At 35.9% G+C, this 26689-nt stretch overlaps 1 protein-coding gene across 5 annotated transcripts in view; it reads right to left on the bottom strand.

The window, feature by feature from the left end:
• SDCCAG8 (serologically defined colon cancer antigen 8) overlaps positions 1-26689 on the bottom strand; it is a 198933-nt gene that overhangs the window by 108762 nt on the left and 63482 nt on the right. For all 5 annotated transcript variants that reach the window (XM_025048495.1, XM_015591279.2, XM_006914259.3 and 2 more), the window contains exon 13: positions 4798-4940. In XM_025048495.1, coding sequence (XP_024904263.1) covers positions 4798-4940 — 143 coding nt within the window. The remainder of the gene's footprint in view (positions 1-4797; positions 4941-26689) is intronic.

The following is a 26689-nucleotide window of genomic DNA, read 5'->3' as shown; positions in this document are numbered from 1 at the left end:
ATCTGTCTTAATACTGGGTTTTGAAAGAATAGTCATTAACTTGCAATATATAGACCATTCCGATAATAATGACTTATTGAGCTCTATCTCTTTGTGGAGACTGATCTAGGTGCTCTGAGAAATATATTAATAAGACCTCTCCCCAACTTGAAGAATAAGACATTCCAGAAGAGAAGAAAAGCAGATACTACATAAAAATTCATTTTTATCAGAGTTCGATTTTTCTTGTTTTGAGGAGTTCATTCAGCAGGTAGTAAGTGCCTCGAGCTCTAAGTGGGCAGGACTCAGGGAGACGTGTCCCTTCTGGCCGGGGTCATGGGGGAGGGTATGGTGGAAAAGTCAGGATTTTAAAGAGATCTGGAAAAGAAGGTCAGATTACAGTAGGGCTAGAGAAGGCTGAAGGGGTATTTTAGGTGTAGAACACAGTAAAAGGGAAGAAAAGTCCCAAAGTGCACTGGGGGTGGGGAGGCATCTGCTTAAATCTGACCGGAAATCAGCATGCGAGTGGATGACATTGGTGGCGATGAGATAAAACCGGAAGGCTGGGAGCCTCTGGGGAACCTTCAGTGTGGAGTGGTCAGTCAGCACAGTGCCGTGGAAGGTCTGGAGAGCAGGTGACAATCGAGGCCGCGCTTATCAGTATTCACTCAGCAGTGAGAGACTGGAAAAAGGTTAGACTATCTTCATACCCCTTATGAGAAGTCGGCCTAAGTAGCTTGTCAAAAGTTGCAAAGATGGTGAGTACCTGGGGGAAGACAGTGCAACTCGGCTACTCCACTCCTAGGACGGCTGAGGCCCCCCCCCCAGGAAGTGCATGGTTTTGATTGTTCCGCTCGAGCATCCTTTGAATTGTTCTTGTTCTTCCTCATACACCGGAGGCCCCACGTCTGCCTCCTTGGTTCTTCTTCCACAGGACTTTAAAAACGTGCCCTCCTCCAGGGGCCTAACACGCTGCTTTGGCTACATCTGGGTACGTCTGGGTATCTACATAAAACCACCTCAAACCCCAAGCCATGACCTCTCTCCTCACAGTGCACCCACAATGGACATCTCCACCGGAGTTCCAAAATAAAACGTGTTGTTTTCCTCTGTTACTGCTTTTAAGTTCCCTAGTTGGATCAATGGATCATTCGGTTAACACAGGCTACAAAAATTCTGGCCTCTCTTATTATTCGCTACCCCACGTGCCTCTTGAAGATGCTATTTTCTTTCCATTTTACTGGCACAGTCACAGCCCAGTACCACCGCTGTGCTTATATTCTAACTGGGGTCCCTGTCAATCATCTCTTCCTCAACCAATCTATTTTCACAGTGCCTTTCAATTTCCTTCTTTAAATACACATTTGAACCCATCAGAGTTCACGCTCTCTCGACTTCTTGAGTTAAACAGCCTCCTCACTGAGGGGTTGTCAATATTTTTTGTAAAAGGCCGGAAAACAAATATTTTAGGCTTGGAGGACCATACTCATTTGTGCTACAGTAGTGCCATACATAGTAACATAAAGAATAATGTTGGCTGAGTCCAATAAAACTACTTATGGATGTATAATATTTTTATGTATCACAAAATATTTTTCTTTTTTCCCCCCAACCATTTAAAAATATAAAAAAAATTCTTAGCTCATGGATTATACAAGAACATGATGGATCAGATCTGGCCTGTGAGCGATAATCGCTGCCTCTGCCCTAACTTGTCTTCTTGTCTCCTACATATACTCTCCAAGTTCACTCTCCATGCTGCTGTCTGAGTCAGGATCCCAGCCCAAAAAGTGGATCATGTTGACAGCACTGCTTAAAACACATCAAGAGTAACCCATTACTCTCAGAATCGCCCAAACTACAGGTCCTTCCTCGGGTCCCTGACGCCCTTTCCAGGCTTACTTCTTGCCGGACACCTGACCTCATCATAGAGTTACGCTCTTCTCCTTCCTCTTTCAGTCTTTGCATATACTGTTCCCTCTAGCTGGGGTACTCGCCCCACCTTTTTCCACTTGGAGAACTCCTTTTATGAACCCATTAATCAAGGTAATACTAGAAAGCTTTCCCCGACTGTTACCTCCACCTCCGATGCAGAATGATCCTGTTCTCCTTCCTATGACCTCCTGAGGTAATCTTTACTTCTGTCACTACAGAAGTATCACACTCTATTATAATTGCAAACATAGATCTGTCTCCTCAGCGGAGTGTGAGCAACCTAAGGGTAGGATCCGAGTCTGATTTTTTCTCTATGCCAAGGGCTGGGCAATGTACTTAGAAGATAGTAGATGCTCAATAAGAATTTGGTGAATAAGTGAATGGTTAGACTTACCAGTTGGGTCCTTCAATAATAAATATTGAATTTCTATTTTCCATTTTTAAGTCCAATTATACAATAAGGGAAAATATCCCAAAAATGATAGGTTATTTTTTTTTCCAGATTGACTTACAGATTTCTACTGAAGTTTTTAAATTTTCTTTGCCCTGGAAAATTTGGGTCCTTATGTCATCATTCCTTTATAATATGATTTTCATATTTGAAAATTTTCATATTTGATTTTGAACTTTTGTTTAGAATACACTATTCGAAATGTTTAAGTGGAGACTAAATGAAGAGCTACCTGCGTGGGTTTCTTTCTTTCAAATGGAATACACTAAAAAAGAAAGAAAATAACATTTCTTGGCCACATACTAGGGTATACTGAATCCATAAAGAATGAGGAGGGGAAGCAGACTCTAAAAATCACCCCCAAAATACATCAGAAATATTTAGCCCCACAACCAAGCCACAATTTCAGTGCAAAAGAGAGATATACACAGTTCCTCGCATTTTTTATCGTCATCTTTAAGTTTATGAATGAGGATTTTATAAAATACAAACAGGGACTAAGTGTAAAGTGCTTACAAGAGAGTGCTGCACTTAGAAAACAGGTAATTAAGTTTTGTTTTCTGTAAAACTGGGTTAAATTTTGGTGGACTCGGTGTAAATAAAGCTCAGTAGAAAAAGCCTTCCACGGGACCAAGCAAAACCGTTTTTCTTAAGAACAAAGGAATTAGTTACCACTCGTCCACTTTCTGCAGTTGCTGCATCTTAATATGCTCTCTTTGCAAGAAATTGATCTTGTCAGACAGTACAAATTGATACTGCACAGGAAAACTCTCCACAGACTATGACTTCAGAAATGAACTCTCGGAATACGACAGAATGGCAAAGGGGGGCAAAACCAGCATTAATATTTATTTACTGAAGCTCAGCCACACTGAGACTTTAAAATCTGTCCGACCGCTGTGGTTTAAGTGCTTAGCACACAAACGGCTGGTTCTCACTAGAAGTCTGACAGAGAAGAAAAACGGTTCACTATCATGATGAAGCTAAATTCCAAAACTTCTAAGATTTAATAACCATAGGAACTGCATTGTCATTACACTCTCACATCCGCAATGACAAAGCTTCAAGTGGGTGTTAAACAAATGGTTATTATGCTTCAGTATAAGCAATTTTTTTCTCATAAAAGTATTTTATCCATCAAAATTTTCCCAGATCTCACACATGTATAAATGATTTATTTTTTTTCCTTTCCTTTCTCCCTCCCTCTCTCTCTCTTTTCTTCTTTCTTTCATTGTTCAAAAGGAAAGGTGGCAAACCATTTGGAATATTATTATAACAAAATGTTTTTAACAAAGTTTGATTTTAACAGAACCAGAGGCATCTTAACACTAACCCAAAACTTTGGGAGGTTCACCAACCTCTAGAATATTTTTTTTTCTCCAAATGCAGGCTGTTCAAGTGGTGCTTTTCTCCATCTGTTATCATACCGTGCTCAGAATTACATTGTCATATTTAATGTAAAAGGGATCAATCCCCTTTCATAGTTTAAATTCAACATATTACTATGATTAAAAGACCAGTGTTGTTTTTTTTTAATTTATGAACCAAACTAAATATAAATTTACATAAGTATTTAAACAAAGTTGCCTCTAAAAACTGAAAAACTCTAAAACAATTGAACAAACCTAAAGGCTTGACCCGAAAATTGAAAAATTATATTAAAACAAATTGAGAAGAAACCACTTACATGGTAATGTGAAATATCAACAATCTCAGTTTGAATTTTTCTCTGTGTGTATTTATGTGTATGTGTGTATATTTTCAATATAGCCAACTATACCATGTTTGGTACCTAAAATATCTTATTGTAATTTAGGGCTGAGTTATATCTTTACTAAAGTTTCATGACAGTGATGAGTATATCACAATATCTCACGACAGAAACAATGTAATTTGAAACCACGATGTGTGAGCATGGTTATAATAATGATTGAAACATGAAATGTGCCAATCAATTTCACCACTAAATTTTATACCTCCTCAGGACTCGGGTTCCTTATTTTGTATCAGTTCCATTTCAATTTGCATTCCTCTTTCACTCTGCCTCTTTAACCACTGACAGTAGCTGATTATTTTCCTAAATGTATTATTTAGATCCTTCAGTTCAACATTTTTTATTAGACACATAATTAACAAGAGAGGTAGCGGTGGTGGTAAAAGAAATATGTCATTTTGCTTATATTGATAGAGAATCACCTAAATATTTGAGCTCTGTAGATGAAAGGTTTTGTAATATATCAGTAATTCCCTGCCACACTTATCATTCACATGTCTGGGTGTTTTGCTTACTACATCTCCACTTCTCTGAACATGCCTGAAAGCTGTGTGTGAATTGAATGACTAAGACTAACTCTAACAACTGTTTGGAAGCCTGTGGCAAAAATCAGTGGAATGAAATCGGTGCTGTGGTGCATAATGGGATTAGGGAGTACCTGGTGAGGTGCAGTTGGTGCTCGGATTCGCCCAGCAGCTCTGTCAGTTTCAGGCACTCCTCTCTGGCCCAGGCTGCCTTCTGCTGCTCCTGGTCCAAGAGCTGCTTGCTTTCACTCAGTTCTAATGTCAATTTTTCTACTTCCTTAGGTAGAGAGAAGAGAGAAAAAGCATCCATATAAAATACGTGTACTTGAATTCAAAATTATCTCATTTTTGTTTCTGCCATGAATTTTAATGTGATAAAAAAATTATTAGAAAATTTAGGCTGGCTTCCATTTTATGACAAAGGGAATTAACAAAGCCAAAAATGCACATTAGTGAGGTTTTCTTGGATCGTAAGATGAAGTCTAATTTTAAAAATGAAATGATTCAATGAGAGAGTCAAAATGGATAATCTGCACTTTCATTCTAAGGCTCAGTCCTTTTAAAAAATAGTATTAACGGAAAATGTCACTGCTTTTAAAATGTAACATTTTTGTTTGTGACATTCGATCAGACGTGCAGTGATTTACATCAAATATGGTCAAATATGTGACTCTTTTCTGAAAGATATATTTATTTGGATATTTTGAAAACCAAATTAAAGGGTAACATAATTTAAGATATCTTTTTGAAAAATGTGAGGTGTAAATGAAAGTATCATGATGATGCTCTATATTTGGAAAAAATAATTAGGAAAAAAATATAGCATGAGAACCTTTAAGTATTTAGACTATATAAGATTTCTGAGCTCAAATAATACTATATTAAAATTGCACTGTTAAAAGGGGAAACAAAAGCACTATCAGATCAATTAATAAATATAAACATCTAAAATATATGAAAACTTATGTTGGTTAATTTTCTGGTCTCAGGATGAAATCATCCCTATCTTACTGAAACTCAAATATTTCAAAGCAAAAATACCTTACATAGAACATAGTTTTAAATAATTTATACAGTAAAGTAGAAATATTTATTTATTATAGAACATTTATAAAAAATTTAAAAAAGAAAAGATAAATATTCAGGCTATTAAACAAGAAAAATTAGATAAAAGAAATTAAAGGGTAGAAACATTTTCAAATTCAGCAGACAGCGAGAAGCAATTTTAATGCAAAAATGCAATTTCCCTTTAAAAAACAAAATCATGCCTAAGTAGACTGTTTTAAACATTTCAAATTTCCTCATGTCATTACTCAATATTGAGAATAATTTCCAACTATACTTAATACATCAGGCAAGAAAAATGAGTGCATTTTTCATATTTACTACACTGTAAATATTCAGTTTATGCCCATCAAAACCATATATTATCAACTATATAATAAAACAACTTATTATGAGTTCTCAAATATTGTTTTATTTTTAAAAAGCTATATAATAATGTGTATCACTTTCACTCAGAGTAGATTTTCCATACCTTTCAGATTAGAATATTAATAAAACTTATTTGTTTCTTTAAAATATTTTAAACTGTTCAAGTTATATTAATATATTTCATCTCATAATTAAATATAATTAAAAAGATGAAAAACAATGGAAAAGTATTAACTTTTACTTGTCTAACATTTGTGAAATTAACAAAAGCAAAAAGTATTGGAATTTTATGTTGACTTTAAAACTTTAAAAATTCATTATGAATTTTTTTACACAGTGCTATATGCAAGACACTACATTAAATATTATGGTGGACTCCCAGAATTTCCATTTTTCTACCCAGAAGTTAACAATTCAATTGGGTAAACGAGACATATACATACACAAAAGACTATTAAAATACAAAGCATATAAAAAAACAACAAATGCATATTAGATAAAAATCTGTGCTTTAACAGGCCAGATTAGAAATATATTAGCATGGGCAAGAAAGTAGGAAAGAAGCCAAGGGCACATAAACTCATGGAATAATAGATTAGACCACATTACGAAAGGTCCTAAATTCTAGATTAATAAAACGATTTTTCTTATATATAATGAGGAGATAGTGATGGCTTAAACAAGTATGCAATATGAGAGAAGCTGACCTTAAAAAAACTAGATCAATGTGCATGATAGATTTAAGATGGCAGAGACTGACTAGCAGTAGGGAGACCACGAAAAGATAGATGAACTATCTAGAGGGGTAGAGACATTATTAAAATATATATAATAAAAGAGAAATATAAAGAGAACACGGTGAGTATATGGAAATAAGAGGAAAGATATCAGGAGACATCAAAGCTGATTCCAGAATTTCGAATTGAGAGGATATAAAAGAATGACAGAAATAAAAAATGTATAAAATTCCCAACTTTCTTAAAAAGCAAAGACACAGCAAGTTTTATAAGCACCATACAATAGCAACATATGGAACTTCACACTGATAGTTAGGCTTTAAGTATAAATCATGTTCTTTCTTAATCTCATGTAATAAAATCTCAGAGGCTATACTGGAAGCCAAACATAGAGATAAAGAACACGGGCCCAAGAGTCAACACATATCGGGGTTCACAGCTCTAGCACTTTCCAGCTCTGTGACCGTGGACAAGTTATTCAGGTTCTTCAGTCTAAAATGGGAGTGATAATTGTAGTAAGCTCCTAAAACTATTGTGAAAATTAAATTAGATGAGGAGTACTTAGCAGAGTGTCTAGTACCTAGTAAGAGCTGAATAAAAGATAGCAAGTATCATTATTATTTATGATTTTTTCCTCTATCTTTCAAGAACAGCAAAGAGATAAGTAGAAAAAATGATCTGCCTAAAGATTCATCGTTATTACTGAGGACTAAAGCATTCTTGTTTTAATCCAATAACATTTCCCCGATAAAGTATTATTTTGGTGAAAATTAAATAAAACTTTATTATAATTTCAAAATGCAAAAAGCACTTTTCTTAGGAAGATGGAAAATTACTGTCTGCTTCTGATTATCTGTGCCAGAAAAAGAGCTTATTGGTGCAGGTAATCAAAATCAACAAATAATCTAACCAGCTGGACCAGGGCGCAGCACTTACTCCCTGAGTCAGAAAAATCTGCCATGGCACCAACTCCAACAGTTAGAAGAGGCATCTCTTGCCAGAAATGCCATGCTCCCACTGGCAGGATAACCCTTTGCCTCACCCAACTAGGTCAGAGCTGCTTTCTTGGCTGTACAGAGTGGCTTGAGGATGAAAGACCAACAACAGTCATAGGCCAACTGTACATTATTCTTAAAGTACATTATAAACCTGCAATGTCTGCTGTGCAGTTTGATGAGGCCGTCTTAGCCAACAGGGCAAAGACAAGTCCAGACAGCTTTAACTTTACCAAAAGATACACTTCAAGTTATGACTGTAACCACCAGAACAACTAATAGGAGAATAGTACTAAGGACAGGATATGGAGAAAGGGGGATTCGTTACCGTTCATTTATAATCCATAGTGTAAGAAGGTTTTTCTTACTAATCATGGACATATGTGACTTCATTCTTATTATTAATGAAATTTTCTTATCAAAGTAATATGCCAAATTTAAGTCAAATAGCATTCAATGCCTATAACAAAGAAGGGCAGAGGCCATGCTCCACCCCTCACCCATCTCTGAGCTTAATCTTCAAAGGCACACACTCTCCACTCTTCTGATATTTATCTTCATATTTTTAATGCTGCTTCTTGATTTTGCAGCATTAGACATTATCTAATGATTTCCTATAGTAAAAAATTAATGATTTCTGTTTCCTATACCACCCACCCAACATAACATAACCTACCATGTAACAATTTTGATTAGATCACTAGTCAGTCGTCCATTTACATTATAAAGACTATAGAAATAGTGTTCGCTACCGAGACAAGCATTATTTTGCTTAATTTTCTTGCACAATATTTTCTTATTTCTGGAGTTAACTGCCTCATTTTTAATAGTTTATTTTTCTAGGTAACTGGCATTTTGCCCTAAATGACAAAACAGATCTGTCAAATACCCACCAATAATATTTTTCCAAATAATGGAACACATCGGATAAATTATCAGTTCCTTTAAATGTTTTTCCTTATATAGATATATCCTTCTTAGTGCCTTATTTCTGGCCTGTTGATCTCTGTATTGGGTCAAGCCCTACCCATGCTCCTATTATAGAGTTACCTGTTTTCTGGGTTGTAAGTAATTCTGCTCTTAGGTTTACTCTCATTTTTGCTGGAAGTATATTCTCCAGGTAACTTTCATTAGAAAGGATACATGAATAACACATTTTTAAAAAGTGTCTGTATGCCTGAAAATGCTGTTATTCTATGTATGTGCTTAATAGTTTGTCTAGGTATAAAAATCTATGATGAAATTAAATTTCATTCAGGATTTTTAAGGGGCTACTCCACTGTCTTCAAGATTCTAATATAAATGAAAAGGCTTATGCCATCCTGATTCCTAATACTCAGTCTATGATTTACTTTTTTGTTTCTGAAAGCTTTTATAATCATTTTTCCCCTGGCAATTTGAAATTTTACAAAGTTGGACCTTGGAATGGGCCTTTTTTCATGACTTCTTCTGGGTGGGCTCTTCAATCTGGAGGTTTTCTTTAGGGAAGTTTTCTTATATTATCATGTTATAATATTTTGATGCCATACATTTTAATATTTCATCTTCCTGGAACGCCTAGACATTGGTTCTTAGCTTTGTTGAACTGGTCATCTAATTTTCTTATATTTTCTACCTTTTTGTCTTTTGATTCTAACTAACTTCTGGAAGATTCTCTTGACTTCATCTTCTAAAACTTCTACTGAATCAAAAAGATTTTTACCACATTTTTCATTTCCATGAACTTTTTCTTTTTTTGTTTTATACAGCATGCTATTTTTATCTTAATAGCTTATATCTATCAGAATGTTATAATATTTTAATTGTTCTCCTCTGTTCATTATAAATTGTCTCAGTTTCCTTTTTTCTGTGTGTCTGTTTTAAACACTCCATAATGCTTTCCTCAAACACACAGTAATACTTGGCTGCCGTTTCATATTTTGGAATAAAGTAGTTAACAAAAGTTTGTATGTAATGGCTTTTGGTAATGTGATAGTTTATATTACTGTTCAGCCAACATTCACTTCTATCTTCCTTCCACTGGGAGTGGAATACACTCTCTCTCCCCAATGACTTTGGGTCTGGCCATTTTATTTTACTTGGCCCATGGTATTTTCATGGCTGTAATATAAGAAGAAGCCATAAATATGTTTATGGGGTTTGGCTCTGCTTCTATATTCTGGTGCTTCTCCATGAGAAAAGCATGCCCTGGATAGCTGCTGCCCCTTTTGCCTGAACCACAGAATAAATACATGTGGAGCAAAACAAAACCCAGACCATAACCCAGACAACCCACAACCCACAACCTGAAGCAAAAACACCAGTCAAATGCAGCACAGATCAGCCAAACCTTAGTTGACCAGAAGATTCAGAAACAAGAGCATTAATGATTGCTATTGTAAGCCATGGGTTTGTTCAATATAAAATAACTGACAAACTGCTTTAACGGCATAAGGAGTGCTACAACTGTATATCATCTTGAAATTTTATTTGGTCTTTGAAACAACAGCATGAAGTACATAACCAGTTATCTCGTTTGTACAAAACAAGAAATCGAGGGTCAAAGATATTGAATAACTGTCTGAAAAAGCAAACCTAAGCCTTCTGACGTCACTTCCATATCACACCATAAAATAGACAATGGCTTTAAATCTTTCCTTCTTTACTTTCCTTTTTGACCAAGCACCATACTAAGGAATCCATTTTACGTCACAATTCAGAAACAGACATACTCTCGCACACATATGTATAAATGTAACTAGCATTTCATAAAATCATATTAATTCTTACTATGTGTGAAACGCTCAGATATTTCCTATTCCTTCTTACTCTGTTCTATTCTATTCTATTCTATTCTATTCTACGTCTTTGAAGAATTTCATTAAGCAATTCTATTATACATTTCTACTGACTTTGTAAAAAAAAAAACTGAAGAAATGAATGCAAAACCCATTTGAAAAATTATATATCATCTTAATCCTAAAGGACAACTTTACCTGGAAAGAAAAAGTAGCATACAGAAACTATTTTAATCCAATGGTAGCGATTTAGCCCTGCTACTAAACATTATGTGACTTCGAAGCCATTTACTAATCTTTAGTATGGGGTAACTTATTTGTGTACATGGAGAAGAGAATGGGAGGAAAGAAAACAATATAGAACAGTAAGAACACTGGAAGCCAAAGTCCTTGCACAGTGAAAAAGTAGAACCTATGGTTTTGAAGCTGACGAAATTTGACAATGTGAATTTATCACTCAGGAACCAATGAGTGAATTCATTGAATATACTTAGAAAAGTAATAATAATGAAAAATAAAACGTAACAATCTATCACTTGGAAGAGAAGTAATAGTTTCTATCAAGTCTGTGTGGATAAAAAGATTGTACTCGTTGGAAATTTAATACTCACCACCTGACACTTTTATTAACTCGTAGATGTTAAGAATGATTTACCAAATCGCTAATAAGGTTTTGTCTGGGGCTACACTAGCTACCTGTGGCTTTTTAAATTTAAGTTACTTTAAATAAAAAATTTAGTTCCTTAGTTGCATTAATCACATGATAAGTGCACAATAGCCACATATGAATTGTGGCTGCCATATCATACAGTGCAGATATAAAATATTTTCATCACCACAAAAAATTCTATTGGGTTGCACTGGCCTAGAATATAGCAAAATTTATTTCTAAGACTCACTCTCCAAAGTAGGCTCTTGGGAAACCTATGTGAAGAAAAGGATAGTATAAGTAGTAAAAAAGTCATTTTAGAAATAGACAAAAAAAAGTTGTCCTCTTTACTACAGTAGATGTGAACGGTGGCTAATACCATTCTAGAAGTTCTGCTCCTGGTCATCATTGTCAAGGGCACACAACACTGATTTAATATGTTTTCATTGCAAGCCTAATGGTAACACTGATACCAGCTATCATTTTTGAGTGCCTACCATCTGTTCCAACAATGGAAGTAAAATGATATGAATTCAAATTTTTGAGAAAGGGTATGGATGTTTCCATTGTGGTAGGAATATATGGCTCTAAATGCATATAAAACCAATGCATATGAATCCATGTAGACTATGTAAATTATGAGTGATTTATGAGGTTTTCAAAACTAATTTTGACTGTATGGAATATTTACCTTTCAAACTGAATTTAGAGCATAACCTCTTGAAAAGTCACTCCACTGTAATGAAATATACTGAGTTTATTTTAGTAGAGTTTATTTCAATAGCTTTACAATTTGAGTTTCATATTTATAAACATTCTAGAAGTTAAAGAAGTCAGTTATGCTTTACTGTATTTAATGGGAGGAATTAGTTGCTTTCGCTATCATTGGTGAAGACTTCTGAATTTTCCCTTCAAATATCAAGGGTTTGCTGTAACTTCAAAGATTTGAAAACAGCCTCCTAACACCACCCCCTGGACCCCCAGGGGCCAGCTGACTGAATCAGTAATACCTGACTACTGAAGAATTACTAAGTATAACGATCTGTAAGCAAAAACTTCCCAGGAATGGCTGTTGGATCACTTACAAACCCACCTAACTGAATTATCATCAAAGAGAATATTTCTGTTTTGTTCATAGCTATGTTATGAGGGCTATGTTAATGAAGTTAATCAACTCAGAAAACTTTAGATCTGTAGCAGTTCCTTGTTCTACACAGCTGGCTTCCTATGGCAATTATTCTACTGCACATACCATCGAATGCTATATTGGGACATTTAAATATCACAGTCTCGTAATGCTTTTTGTGGAGAAAATATAACAAAAAAAAACTAATGCAGGTGTATATTCCTGTGCACATAAAAAGGAAATCCTTTAATATGTTATAACCATCCCCATGTTATAACTTTTAAAACAAAGAAAGGCTCAAAAAGGTAATGGTTTGGCCTATTTTCTAGAAGGAAATGTATGCCCGTAATGTACTTAACATTCTAATTTAATGTAAAAAAAAAAACAGTTTACATTTAAAATACATAAAGTTAACTTTATGGGAATGTAAACTGGTACAATCCTATGAATCCTATGGAAAACAATATGAAGGGTCCTCAAAAAATTAATAATCGAACTACTATATTATCTAGCAATTCTAATTCTGGGTATTTATCTGAAGGAATTGAAATCACTATCTCAAAAAGATATCTGTACCCTCATGTTAATTGCAGCATTATTTACAATAATCAAGACATAGAAACAACCTACAAGTCCATCAATAGATAAATGAATAAAGAGAATGTAGTGTATATATATATACACACACACACATATACAAAGGAATATTCTTCAGTGTGTATATATATATATATACACACATATACAAAGGAATATTCTTCAGCCATAAAATAGAAGGAACTCTTACCATTTGTGACAATATGGATGGACCTTGAGCGCATTATGCTAAGTGAAATAAGTCAGAGAAAGAGAAATATCATATGCTGTCACTTATGTGGAATCTAAAACAAAAAACAAAAAACCAAAAAAAAATTGTAAATACAGAGAACAGATCAGAGGTTGCCAGAGGCGGGGGTTGGGGAAGTGGGCAAAATGGGTGAAGGTCGTCAAAGGTACAAACTTCTAGTTATAAGATAAATGAGTTCTGAGGATTTAATGTACAGTATGATGACTACTGCATGTTTGAAAGTTGTAAGAAAGTATCTTAGGAGTTACCACCACAAGAAAAGAATTGCAACTATGTAAAGTGATCTATGTTAACTAAAACTTATCATGGTAATCGGTTCACAATATATCATCTTGTTGTACACCTAAAACTAATATAATGCTATATGTCAATTGTAACTCAGTAAAACTGGAAAAATAAATAAAATTAAACATGTTTACATATATTTAAATGTATACATATATTTTAAATATGTATATTATATATGCATGCATATATTAAGTATTTACATTCTAACACTATTTAATAAAATAAATAGGGAACATTAGTGAAAAAAAAATGCTCAGAGGAAGCTGTGACTCCTTCATTCCTACTGAGAACGGGGCCAGGATCCTTTGGTTGGGAGGCAGGAGGGAGAGTCACCAGTGCAAAATTAACTCCAATTTATATCATGTTCAAAAAAAAAAAGTTAGACTTAACTCTGAAAAGTACATTCGAAAGAAAAATAAACCTGGAGTCGTTTCTCTCAAAATGAAAACAGGAAGATCTCTTTTCGATGGAATAGCCTCATCTAAAGATTGGTCTTTTCAAAGGCCAAAAAAATTGTTTCATTTGTTTTTCTCTCTTATGAGAGAGGAACTATCTAACAAATATAAAAGCTAGGAGATAGAAGAATTACTACAGGAAAAAAAAATCTGTAAATAGTTACTCCAAACTCAAATGTTTATTACATTTGTTGACTTTTATCTCCATTTGAATATTGTTTTATTACCAGTTGAGAAAATCACCCAAAGCAAAAACAAAAAAAAAAACAAAAAAAAAATTAAATTAAAATAATTCCAATTTAGGAAAATAAACTGTTAATTTATTCCCTTAAACAATTCCTTTTCTAGTCCTCAATTCAATACAATAAATATTTTTGATGAGCCTACTATGTGCCAGACTTTTTGTAGTATGTATATGTTATATATATAATCCAGATGGCCAATTACATATATATCTCCAATCTGTCTACTCTTCACCTGACTCTGTCTTCCTAGTCCTACATAGCTATTAAAATATAAACTAATTCCCTATCATTTTGATAAAAAAGCAAACCTAATGATACATCCAATTTATCCTATCATTTCCTCTTAAAGTTTACTAAATAACAAATTAGTTCTTGTAAAAACTTATAGCAGAAAATGTTTTATAAGCATTAATATTAAGGCATCAGGATTCATGTTAAATGAAGTCTAACCATAATTTTCACATTATATTACAAAGTTTTAGGATAATTTTGTTCCTTTTATATCTGGTATTAATATTTTCCAACAGAATAATTCAATTAAAAATACATATAACATTAACAAAGCTTTGATCCTATAGCCCGCTACTAATTACAGCAGTGGCTGTTGCAAATAAAAATAAGGCTAAATATACCCTCCCCAAAACAATTTTAGTAAATAAGAGAATGAAAGGCATTTTCAAGATAAAGATGCTTTCACTATCTACAAAGATAAATAAATTTATATGAACTGCAAATACTGCTATTTTTAAAGTTATATCTGATTTTGCTACAGGAAAACATTATAAGTAAGTTTAAATATGTGAAGTTTATTATGTGTTTATGGTTTAGAAAACTTTTTATTAATTGTATTTATAATGCCTTTGGGTTATCATTATGAGATTAAAAATACTTAAAATACATCAAGGTATAATTTATAACTGTAAATTAAATAGTTTTTGAAGGTGTTTTCAAAGTTGACCCTAATACCTTAAATGAATTGCAACATAAAGGTCAATGCAATGTGGAGTTTCAACAGTTTCCTGTATTTTCTGGCAAAATTATTTTGTCTCTCAGATAATGCACACTTTTTTATTATGCTTCAGCTAGAACAAACCAAAACTCTTATATTCAATGTTGCTTTTTTAGGAGTTGTCAGAAAAATATCAGTTAAACATTCTGATTCCCAAAGGGAAAATGCAAGGGAGGTTCTGGGTTATTTAGCAACTAACTTTCAAGACTTCAATGTACGTTTTTAATTTATCAAACTAAATGCCTCTTCCATAAATATTGCGCTGACTATATTTCTTGTAAAATGTGCTCCTACCAAAACACTTGAAAGTTAACTCCCCTGTTTACATCAAGACTTTGTTTAATAAAAACAAGGGCCTTCAAAAAAAAAGGTACACTTAGAGACAGACGATAATACCTCAGTTATCACCTTTCTCCACCTGTCCTGTACAGATGAGCTTAAACAACCCTCTGAAACCCACCTGACCAGACTAGAACTCAGGCTTCAGACTCTTCACCGATCCCCGTTTCCCTTCGAATGTGGAATAATGCCAGATCACGGTGCTAACTCAGTTACGAGCACAAACAAGCTTCTATTGACAATAATTGATTTTTTAAATGCAATAAAGAAAATGCATCAGCTGTTTCTCCTTTGACAACTGTTACTCAACAAGTATTTTTTTTGCTTCATGTATTCTCTTGTTTAATTATGTCAGTCTCCGACAAACAACAAACTTAAGACTCAGACCCCCTCTTTAAAAAAAAAGAAGTTTTGTAAGAGCATATACATCATTTCTTAATTAAGAGTAAAATATATTTTATTGAATTTTACTTTTATCAATATGATTATTTAGTACAGATGCTGGGGCAAAATGATATATTTCTCTTGAACCAAGAAAAGCTCATTTAGACCAAATTCAATATCCAACCTTTCATTTCAAACTGAATGATTTTATTCTACACGAAATCGTTTTTAATTTCTCACTAAATCAGTTTCAAATGACAGAACAAAGGAAATACCTATCTACATGTCTGGATCACTTAACAGTAGACAGTGGAATACAGCGCCTCCTCTTCCCCACACAAACATACTGGACCTCTATGAGGTCACCTCTCCTACCTACCTACCCAGTCTCTGCTACTCCTTGGGGCACCTGTTTACAGAGAACATCGATATCGATGCTCTGGCTTTAAGACCCCAAGGAGAGTAGGAGAGAGATAGTATTGCTGACAGCATACCTAGAGCAGTCAAACCTGCCTGAACACTTAATGCTTGGATTCAAAATATTCCAACCATTGAAACCGCTTGTCTGTATTCAACTCACCTCTTAGCTGCTACTCTGCTCGTGGTGACACAAAATGGATCCTCTCCCATTGGAAAACTGGACTATTTAACTTTATCTTGTTAGAAGGTTTTCACCAAAATTAGTGAGATGTTCTTATGTGAAGATGAACTAGCAAATTTTAACAACAAAACTAGGTTTATTTTTAGAGACATAACTGATTGAAAAAAAAAAAAACCCCTTCTGTACTGAGACATGGTGTACGTGATCTCACCTTATGGGGAGTTTTTAGAAAATTCATTTTAGCTGTGGGTTATATAAATATTTCTGTAAAGTTCTATTTGCAGAACTTAAGAATTTATAGCACTTTGCTTTAATTCAAAAATAACCTATATTTCTCAACTAATTTTGGGAAGAAGCTTCAATGTAAAGTAGCTACTTTAGCTAATAAATATTGAATATGTTTCTTTTAAATTAACAGTATTCACATACAAAGAAGTAAATACACCTATTCAATTTTCTATCCTTTTAATCATAACTGTTCTATGACGTTTACAGCTTTTCATAGTTTAGAAAAAACTTTCATACACATTACTGAATATATATGCTGTCACAATTAGAAAACTAACGATTCTTGCTTTCATTCATTTTCAAAAAAAAAATAGGTGTAGAACAGATAAGTATAGGGTACTGACTTAAGTAAAAGTTTTTACTGAGATATAATTGACATAATATTGTATTACTTTTAAGTGTGCAACATGATATAACATAAGTATATGGACAGAATACTTTTAAAAGGATTCACTTAATAGAATGGATCAAAGAAATCTCAGAATAATTATATGTCTCTAATTATTCAAATTTCCAATTTAGTCCACTTATCCAGGTTGTTTAGATGAAGAAATTGAAATTTCAAACAGGCCCATTCGTATTGCATTGCAACACAGGTTTAAATTCTGCCAACTACAAATCTGCTCCGTATTTATGAAGGGACTTTGATTTTTTTAGCCATACATGCCTAATTTCATCATTATTTGCCATCAGTGGAATCTTCTGGCACATGGCTTAAAGCTACTTAAACACACTACTTGTACACAGTAGGTACAAAAGTAAACGTCTTTTGATTTGCTTAGAATTCTTTTGAAGAAGGCAAATGGTCTGGTTCTTTAACAGGAAAACAAACATATCAATTAAAAAAAAAAAACATGGAAGACAGGAAATATCAAGCCATAAAAGGTCTTCAACAAAGGTGACAGGACTATACTCACTGATTTTAATGAGGATAATAACAATGGTGTGCTGCTCAAATTTGTTTGTGACGTGAACTTGAAAGGAACTATTTATTATGGTGCGATGTCACAAACAGAATCCAAAAGGGTTCAGGCTACAATAGGTCCAAACTAAAATGATCACGTTGCAGAGAGACAAAGGCAAATACCTGTATTTACTGCTCAACTGCAGGTAGCAGATGGGGTGCCATTAGAGGTTTTAATTGAACTTAAGCTCAATGAGAGTTCACAATGAGACATGTTTGATAAACACACAATTCAAGTGATAACTGGCTCTAAAGTTCGATTAACGTAAGCTTAGATGACAGCCCCACTTCTATGTACTTATCGGGTTATACCAGAAACATCATATTCGGTTATCATCATGACTCTGGAAAGCAACTAGATAAAATGGAACAGTCAGGAGAGAGAGACAAAGATGGAGAATGTAAATAATAATCATAACAACATTAGTAAAAATAATTATTAACATTTAGAGATCAATTACTCTGTCATATACTGTGCTATGAGATTAACACAGATTATCTCAAATTTTACGAAACCCTATTGGATTTCATTAACCAACGTCGCCATAATAAAAAAATTACAAGTGTAACATACACATATATAATTGTGTTCACTGCCTGTGGTTAGAATTCTTTCTCTCACCATGTATTTGACTCCGTTTACCCCATCTACCTCTCTCCCCGTCCCCTCTGGTAACCACTAGTCTATTGTCCATATCCATGAGTCTCTGTTTGTTTTTAGATTTATATCCCACATGTAAGTAATATCGTGTGGTTTTCAACTTTTTCTGTCTAGCTTATTTGGCTTAGCATGATTATCTCGAGATCCATCCATGTTGTCGCAAATGGCAGTATTTCATCTCTTCTTATGGCCGAGTAATATTCCATTGTATATATGTACCACAGCTTCTTTAGCCAATCAACTATCATGGACACTTTGGTTGTTTCTATGTCCTGGCCACCATGAATGCTGCTGCTATGAAAAAACCGATGGAATATAATGATGAGTGTGTGGTCACATTTGCCTCTTCTGAGTTATGGTTTAATGTGAAATAGAGCAGAGCTAAAAGCTCAGTTGTTCTTAGGGTAAATACCTTTAGAATTCCTTCTAAAATCTTTCTCATTTTTTTCCTCCTACTCTTCTTTTCCTTCCCCTCTACTTTTCTTTTCTCCTCTTGTTTTTATAACTGGAACAAATGTAGAGTCTTTCTCTCCTGGCCGATGAGGAAAATCTAAGGTAGCCTAAATCCAGCAGTCACAGATTTCAAACTTCAGACTCTGCTCAAGAAAAATCATCAAGTCGCACTTTTTATGTTATATATTAGTAAGATATATAAAGATATATATCCACATACAGATTTAAAAATATAGATATAAATAAATATTCGATCCATCCATTGTCTTAACTTCCCCTTTATACTAAAACGTGTCTGGTTCTTATTATAAAAACTTGCATGGCTCCAATCACTATACACATAATTGATCTTCAGTAAATTAGGGAAGAAACAGTTGCCTAGTCTTTTTATTCTATGATAAACTATGTGTGGAGACAAGTTAAAAATGACACCCTAAAGTTTCTAATTCAAATTAGGATATGAAATTACCTCTCCATATGACTGAAGTCAGATTTCTATGCAGAAAATTCTGAGCAAGTGAAAGAAGGGTCCAAAAGAAAAGGTAGTATTTGCAATGGACGGGACGATCTTCCAGGTGGAACAATTCTTTCTCCTTCATCTTCTTAAGATCTCCCTAAGTGTTTGCCTCCCCTTTCCCCTTGGCTGCCAATCTCTCTAAGACAGGAGCCCGCCTTCGCACTTCAATGAGAACTTCCAACCACAGCCTGACTTGTGATGTGTGACACGAGGTCAATGTTAATATTTGCATGATTTAATAAGAGACAGAGACAGAGAGAGAGAACTACAAAACTTCAGTTATAAGTAGAGAGATTCTATATAAAGAAGAATTTTCCATTCCTCTTAGGGAACCCCAGACATTCTCAGGGAGGGCAGAGACAGGCCAGAAATAAGGACACTGCTGCTTTCTTGCCTTTTCTTGAAAAACTAAATGTTAGTATAACTGATCCACTTAAGTACAGTGGCTAACACCAAAAAGGGTTACATCACCTTGACCGACTGTTAAGAAGGGTGATGTGAAAATCTAAATACCTTGCAATGTATTAATAGTCCTGAGCAGCCTGCAATTACGTCTACAATTTCTGTCTAGGGTGGTCTCTCATACTGAACGCCAATGATGGTCAGGGAAATATGCCAGGAATAAGTGAAATCTCTAAGAGAATTAATTTTTTGTTTTCATTTTGATAATTTAAAAAAATCAAAAAGCCAAAAACTTAATATAATCATATTCTGGGCCATCGGGATCCAGAACTGCCACAGAATTTCATTCCGTGGCTACACTTATGAGGGCAGCAAATGAGAACTGAAAGTGAAAGCATTAACTTTTAATGATGCATTTCCCCAGCGGGTACACTGACGAGTTCTCAGGGATCGTGAGTTCACAGAGACAAGAAATAGGCTGAGGATATTAATTCCCGCCGGTTTCATGAAAGCTGGCTAATTCCACCAAAATACTACTTGGGACAGTTTGCTGTTGCCTAAAACCTTTCCAGTAGAAGTTTATTCTTAATTTAGACCAGGGCTTTAATCCTTACTGTAAATAAAATTATATCTGTCTTGTCATTAAATTCAACTGTTTAAAAAGCTAGATGTTTTATTGTTCTATTAGTAATGATAATGAAAAGAATACGATCGAAAATTGCTAAGGACAGTAAAATTATATTCTTATGATCTTAACAGAAGTGTCATTTTTATAAAATCAGGGTGAATAACTGGAAAATTTGGAATGACATTTAAGACCCATGTAATTTTTATTGATTTTATTAATATTTAATTCATAATTAAGTGAGGCAGAGAAACATTTCCTATGTTTCTAGGAGCACAGGAATTTGGAGCTAGAGAACACCTTAGCTATTACTTTTCCAAGCTTCTCTCTTCACTCGGAGGGGAAGTGAGGCTCCGAGAGGTTTGCTCAGGAATTGAGCTGAGAAGCTCAATCACGAGTTCAGGTCCTCGGCCTGACCGCCCTCAGGTAAGGCAGTAAGGACCCTGCAAACTCTGCATCTTGCCTTCCATCATCAGCAATGTGGAAATCTATTAATCAGTAAAGTAACCATCAATCCTTTATTTCTAGAAAGTGAATCCTACTCGATTCTAACATTGTTAATAAAATGACACTTTATTGTATGTTATCTAAAATTTGAAAATCTTATCACTGCTCCAATACCTAGAAAATACTACAAAGGAAATGAAAAACCTATGCAAACATTCCCAAAATATAATACGATTTCTGTGCCTGACCTCAGGCGTGCAACATGTTATAAGCAGGCAATTACACTGGGATTCTGAACCTTAGAGAAGCCTATTTTCTATGGAGAAACTTTTATAACAGAGACATGGTACTTCAGATATTGAGGTCAGTTATGCAAATATGCTATGGAATGAAGACACATATGTTCCTTGAAAGCATCCTCCTTCCCCCACACCACCTTCCCCGCTCCTTCCCATCCCCAAACTTTTGCTCAAGCTGCCACTTTGGACCTTCCAACAGAAATGCCTTCCTCTCCCATCTCCACTGGGTGACATCTTCATTGTTCTTCAAGGATGCCATCTCTCCCTCTTCTAAACCCCATGCCCTTTCGTAGTTTGCCGGTGACAGCTGCTATGTTCTCATTGACATATATTTATCTGCGTACCTGTCTTACAAACTCCTTTTTTTAGGAACAGAAATTCATTCAAGGCCAGCACAGTGCACACAATATACGGTTGTTGAATTAAAGCAACGAGCGAAGTTTAGGACAAAAGATTCCAAAGTGGTAAGTGCCTGTTCTCTTCGAAACTTGACTTATTCTCACTTTACGAGTATGTGCAAATGGCCATATTAAAGTGATCACTATGAAGAACGGGCAGCACCACATAAAAAGGCTTAAGATATTGTTAAGTGAAAAAAGTAAAAACCGAAATTCCATCTAGGCTATGTTGACTATTTGCAATTGTCATATATGCATATGGACAAAAAGTGGAAGGTAAAACAGAAGAATGAAAACAATTTGCTCTATTGGGGGATGGAATTACTGGCTTCTGTGAATGTGCTTATGTTTATACAATAAATACTGTTTTTAAATACATATGTGGTAATTAGTAACATTTATACTGAATTTTGGTACTAATATTTCTGGATTGTAAAAAAAAAAAAAAAAAAAAGCATATGGACTGTCCTACGTTTAATTCTCCTCGGCTTCCTGGCCTGCATGGACACTCATTCAAAACACTGTTGCCCCAGGGAGCAACCAGACTTGCAGACTTGGTACCTGAGGAGATTCTCCATGAGGCTGGCAGACTGGCCTCGTGAGTCCAACTTTTGAAGTCAAAATAAGAAAAAAAGAAAAAAAAATTAAGGACCAAAACATGTAGCATTCAATAAAATTGAAAATATAGAAAAAAATATACTTATTTAGGACCAGTCGTTGATGAATCTTTTGACTTCCATAAAACAAAAATGTTTCTTGAGTTTACAGTTTTATATTCTTATCAGAAGGCAAACCTCTATATTTACATATTTATTCCATAGGTTGTATTTTTGTCTAAATGGGTTCGTTTTATTTCCTATTTGTGCTCTTACCTCCTAAATAGCTCTAACTTGCTATCTTCAGATATATTGTTCGTGCTTATACATTTGATCTTAAAAACTGTATTAATATAGTGAACAGCATTATCATCTTTGCTAGAAAATCAAATGTTTCAAATCTGTGAAGTTTTGTAATGTTTCTCTGAATGAGGTACACATATATTCTGCCACCTAAAACCGCTGCCCAAGTCATTACAAAGCTACCAAATATGCGATGCCCCAAGGATTCCATTTACTGGGTTGATCTGGTACTGTTCTTTTTTGTTAAAAAAAGACTCAGTCTGGTGCTTTCAAACTTAATGCTTTCAAACTTATTTTTCTAGTAGACTGTTCTTTTTTGTTAAAAAAAAAAAAAAAAAGAAAAAATCAAACTTACTTTTTGCTGCTAAATTTGTGACTTTACCAACATAATTATGATTTTAAATGAAGGCATTAACTTCACATGGTGTTTTAGAAAAACAATAAGTTCAATCATCTTTTATTAAATGAAGCTATTTTCAATTATTTACAGAATCCTATTTGTCCCAATCAAGTATCACACGGCGCAGGAACAAAAGAGGCTGATTTATTAGACATACGCCAGGCTGAGGAAATTTCTCAGAATTCTTGGTGAGGCTGTGATAAGAACACAAATTTATCTAAGTATGCTGAACAATGCTTCAGGGCATACTTAGGGAAGATGCTATAAAAAAAAAAAAAGGCTTTATTGCATCACACACGGAACCAGATTCTCCCTCTGATGGGCTGTAGCCAGCACGAAGTTCACACTACATTAATTTGCACTTGTCGATATGCTGCTTTGCGAGTATTTTTAAGGTATGTTCAAATGTGTACTCCGTCTCCTCATCTAGAATATAAACTCCCTCCGGGCAGGACCTGGGTCTTCCGGTTCTCACCCCCACAGGGTCTCGCGTGCTGGTCTGGGCAGGCCAAGCCCTCGGCACCTGCTGTCGTCTGAGCAAGCAGCAGGGAATGAACGTGCTAAGCCTCCAGCGCCGAGCGAGAGTGTGAAGAACACTGGAGAGCTGCTCTGTCATCACCAGGACCGAGTGATTACACGTGCTAGCGACATGCCCAAGTGGCCCCTCTCCCAGTCATTTTTTTAGAGATAGAAGTGAGACTGCAGGTGGTAGCTGGATGAGTCTCTGATGTCTAGCTCTCCAGAAGCCATCTACTACCTCAGTACACTCCCCAACAGTCTTCTGAGGAGAGAATACAGAATTACAGGCACGAAGAGAGAACAGAGCTGAACAGGACTTTAGTTCGAACTGTTGCTGCTAAGTTACAAGTAGAAAAAGACTTAATACTACCACTAGCCACTCTAACAAACGTGAAGAAATATTTCTAGGATGTTTCCAGAATCAAATAGAAGGCAGTAGACCTTAGAGGTCAAGGAGTTGGGTCTTCAGGTAAATCAAGCACATCACTGCTACTGTTTAAAAACAAAATTTCAGGGAAGACACTCGCCTGCTGCCTGGTGAGGCAATCTATTTCCATCTTCCTACTGTCAAAAAGTTCTTATTTCAGGCTATTGTGATTTCCGGTTCCTGCCATTAAATCACTATTCTTATGCTTGCCATACTGAAGATCAAGAACAGGTGTTTCGCTTTCTCCTTGAAAAAATCTGTCGAGTCCTTGAAGACAGTGAGCAATTGCTCCGTCTTCTCGAAGGTACAGGTCTGCAACTTTTCTTTACTGCTGTTATTTCTCCAACTTTAAATAGGACTTATTTTTAGGACTTGCAGGGCTTCCTCTCATCTTTACAACAAAGACATACAAAGTAGATGCACTTCTTCCTACTGCCTGATTAATTCACTGAGCTTAGAAAGTGACTCTTGTGTGAGGCGGTCCACGTTCAATGTCAGTATCAAAGTGCTGAATCGTACTGCTGTAGACATAAGTGACCCTCAAATCATTGTTGCCCATTTTCTAATCTATTTCTTTTGTACATGCGCTCTACCCTTGAATGTTTGCTTTGATCATCCCGTTCAGGTAATTTTGAACTTCCATGCTTCCCACTCAACGGCAGCCACAACTCCAAAGTTATAACTTACACAATACTAGTAAGAAAGTCTTCCCTCTAAACGATTTTTTACCAATCTAAAAACAAAATTGTAAATATAAGACAATTTTTATATTTGTATTTATATTTATAGTCCTATCCAAGCCATTATTAAGCCAGGTGCCACTAATAAGATAATGACACTATAACCAGTCACCAGGCAATGCCGCTGGATGATTAAGAGACCAGGGATGTGGCATATTTGCCGTACTGTAAAATACTCTAAAACCACTAAGTTATCATTTAAGATTGATGAGTCTTCTAACTCAATGTCCCACATTTTCATAAGGCAAGGGAAATGAACAGTTGTTTTTCTATACTTAGGGAAGGGTTTAGCAAACTTCTTCTGTAAAGGGCCAGACAAGTAAATATTTTAGTCTTTGTGGGCTATGTGGTTCTCTGTCACCACTCCTCAACTCTGCCTTCGTAGCGGCAAAGCAGCCACAGACAATACATTAGCAAATGCGTGAGGCTGGATTCTGAGACAACTTTACCTGTGAAAACCGACGACAGGCAGGATTGGGCCCGTGGGCTGTGGCTGGTCGCCCCCCTTCATGGACACAGGGCACACGGGCGTGTTTCGCGTGTGTGCATGTCTGCAGGCATCAGCGGGGGGACAGACGCGTGCATCAGCACAGCAAACCTCTCTGCTCCACCCCATAACCAAGGCCGCTTCCTGGGCACCGGATCAGTGCGCGCGGTTCAACGCGCTGCGGTCGACATCTTGAAATTCCTAAGGGTTTTGTACCAGAATTTGTGCTTCTAAGTCTGATGAGACAGTGGAGCCCGGCTCCCCAGCAAGGTCTCGTTTCTCCACTGTCCCCAGGTAGCCCGAGGGCAGCTCTCAAGCACTTGTTCCCTCCAGCTTCCTTTTCCTGGCCCCTGCCCTTCCACCTTGCTGTCCTCCGCCCAGGGCGGCTCATGTTCTGCCAGCCTGGGGAAGGCTGGGTTGAGTACGTACAACCCCAGCGTCTCAGGGCAGGACCTGAGGTGACCACCCCTGTCCCAGGCTGGCAGTGTCCTCAGCATGGAGCCTCTGCTCACCCTGATCCAGGTACCAGCTGTGTCCCCAATGGAGGCTGCGGTCTCCGCGGGGTCGTGCATCCGACCTCCTCAGGACAGGGAAGAAGGACTCCCCGCCAAGCCCGTCCCCCCTGCTGGGTGGCGCTAGGTAGCGGCAGGAAGCAGGGCGAACCCAGATGCACGGGCCGCGCGTGCGCAGTCACGGGCGGCTGTGGGCTCTGCCCTCTCGCGTGATCTCGGCTGCACTGACCTAGCCGGCGGGAAACCGCAAACGAATAACGGGGTGAGTGGAGAGACAGACTGCGGAGGAGAGGAAAACGGTTTATATTTTTGTACCTGAAACCTCACTTTTTTCCTGTGTTTTGAACAAAGGGCTCTGCATTTTCATTTTACACTAGGCCCTGATCAAAGCTTAGGGGCTAGCAAAAATCACCTTCTGAGATTCATCTACCAAAATGGAAGTTGACAAAGAAAATTCCAGTGATTTCAGAGTCGGCTAACCTCTGCGATGCCAGGTGATAGCAGCGCTTCCTGCAGCGTCCCTAACGCCAGACGTAGGCTCTGAAATCAATCCTGTACTAGGAGTCTGGGACTCTGGGCTTGATGACTGGGGCTTCCTTCAAATCGTTTGCCAAAGGATTCATTCATATTTCTTTCAAATGATAAGTCACCTTATAAATGTAAAGCACAATCAAAATACTGGGTATGAAATTTAATAAGACAAAGAAAGTTGAAATTTTTTAATATTTCCCTTTATTTCCTATATTGGAGGTGATACTATAACATTCTAACATACCTATTTTCCTGACTTGAATAAACCAACTGTAAAACAAATATTGCTGAGATGGTCAAAGAAATTTAAATACGGGTCGGGCATTATTTGATATTACAGAAGTATTGTTAATTATCATTAGGTGTGATAACGACAGTGATTAGGAAAAAATATTTCAAACATGCACACTGAACTATTTATGGGCAAAATAACGTAATGTCTGAGTTCTGCTTTAAATACCTCAGCAAAAGAAGAAGTGGAAGAAGCTGGAGAAGAGAAGATGGAGAAGAAAAAGTTGATGATAAACCAGCAAGATGATGTTCTCTTTAGCCTTTAAAAAAATGTATATTT

The sequence above is a fragment of the Pteropus alecto genome, unplaced genomic scaffold (assembly GCF_000325575.1).
Source record: "Pteropus alecto unplaced genomic scaffold, ASM32557v1 scaffold115, whole genome shotgun sequence".
NCBI lineage: Eukaryota > Metazoa > Chordata > Mammalia > Chiroptera > Pteropodidae > Pteropus > Pteropus alecto.
Note: the sequence above shows the minus strand (reverse complement) of the source record. Positions and strands in the feature narration are given on the sequence as shown.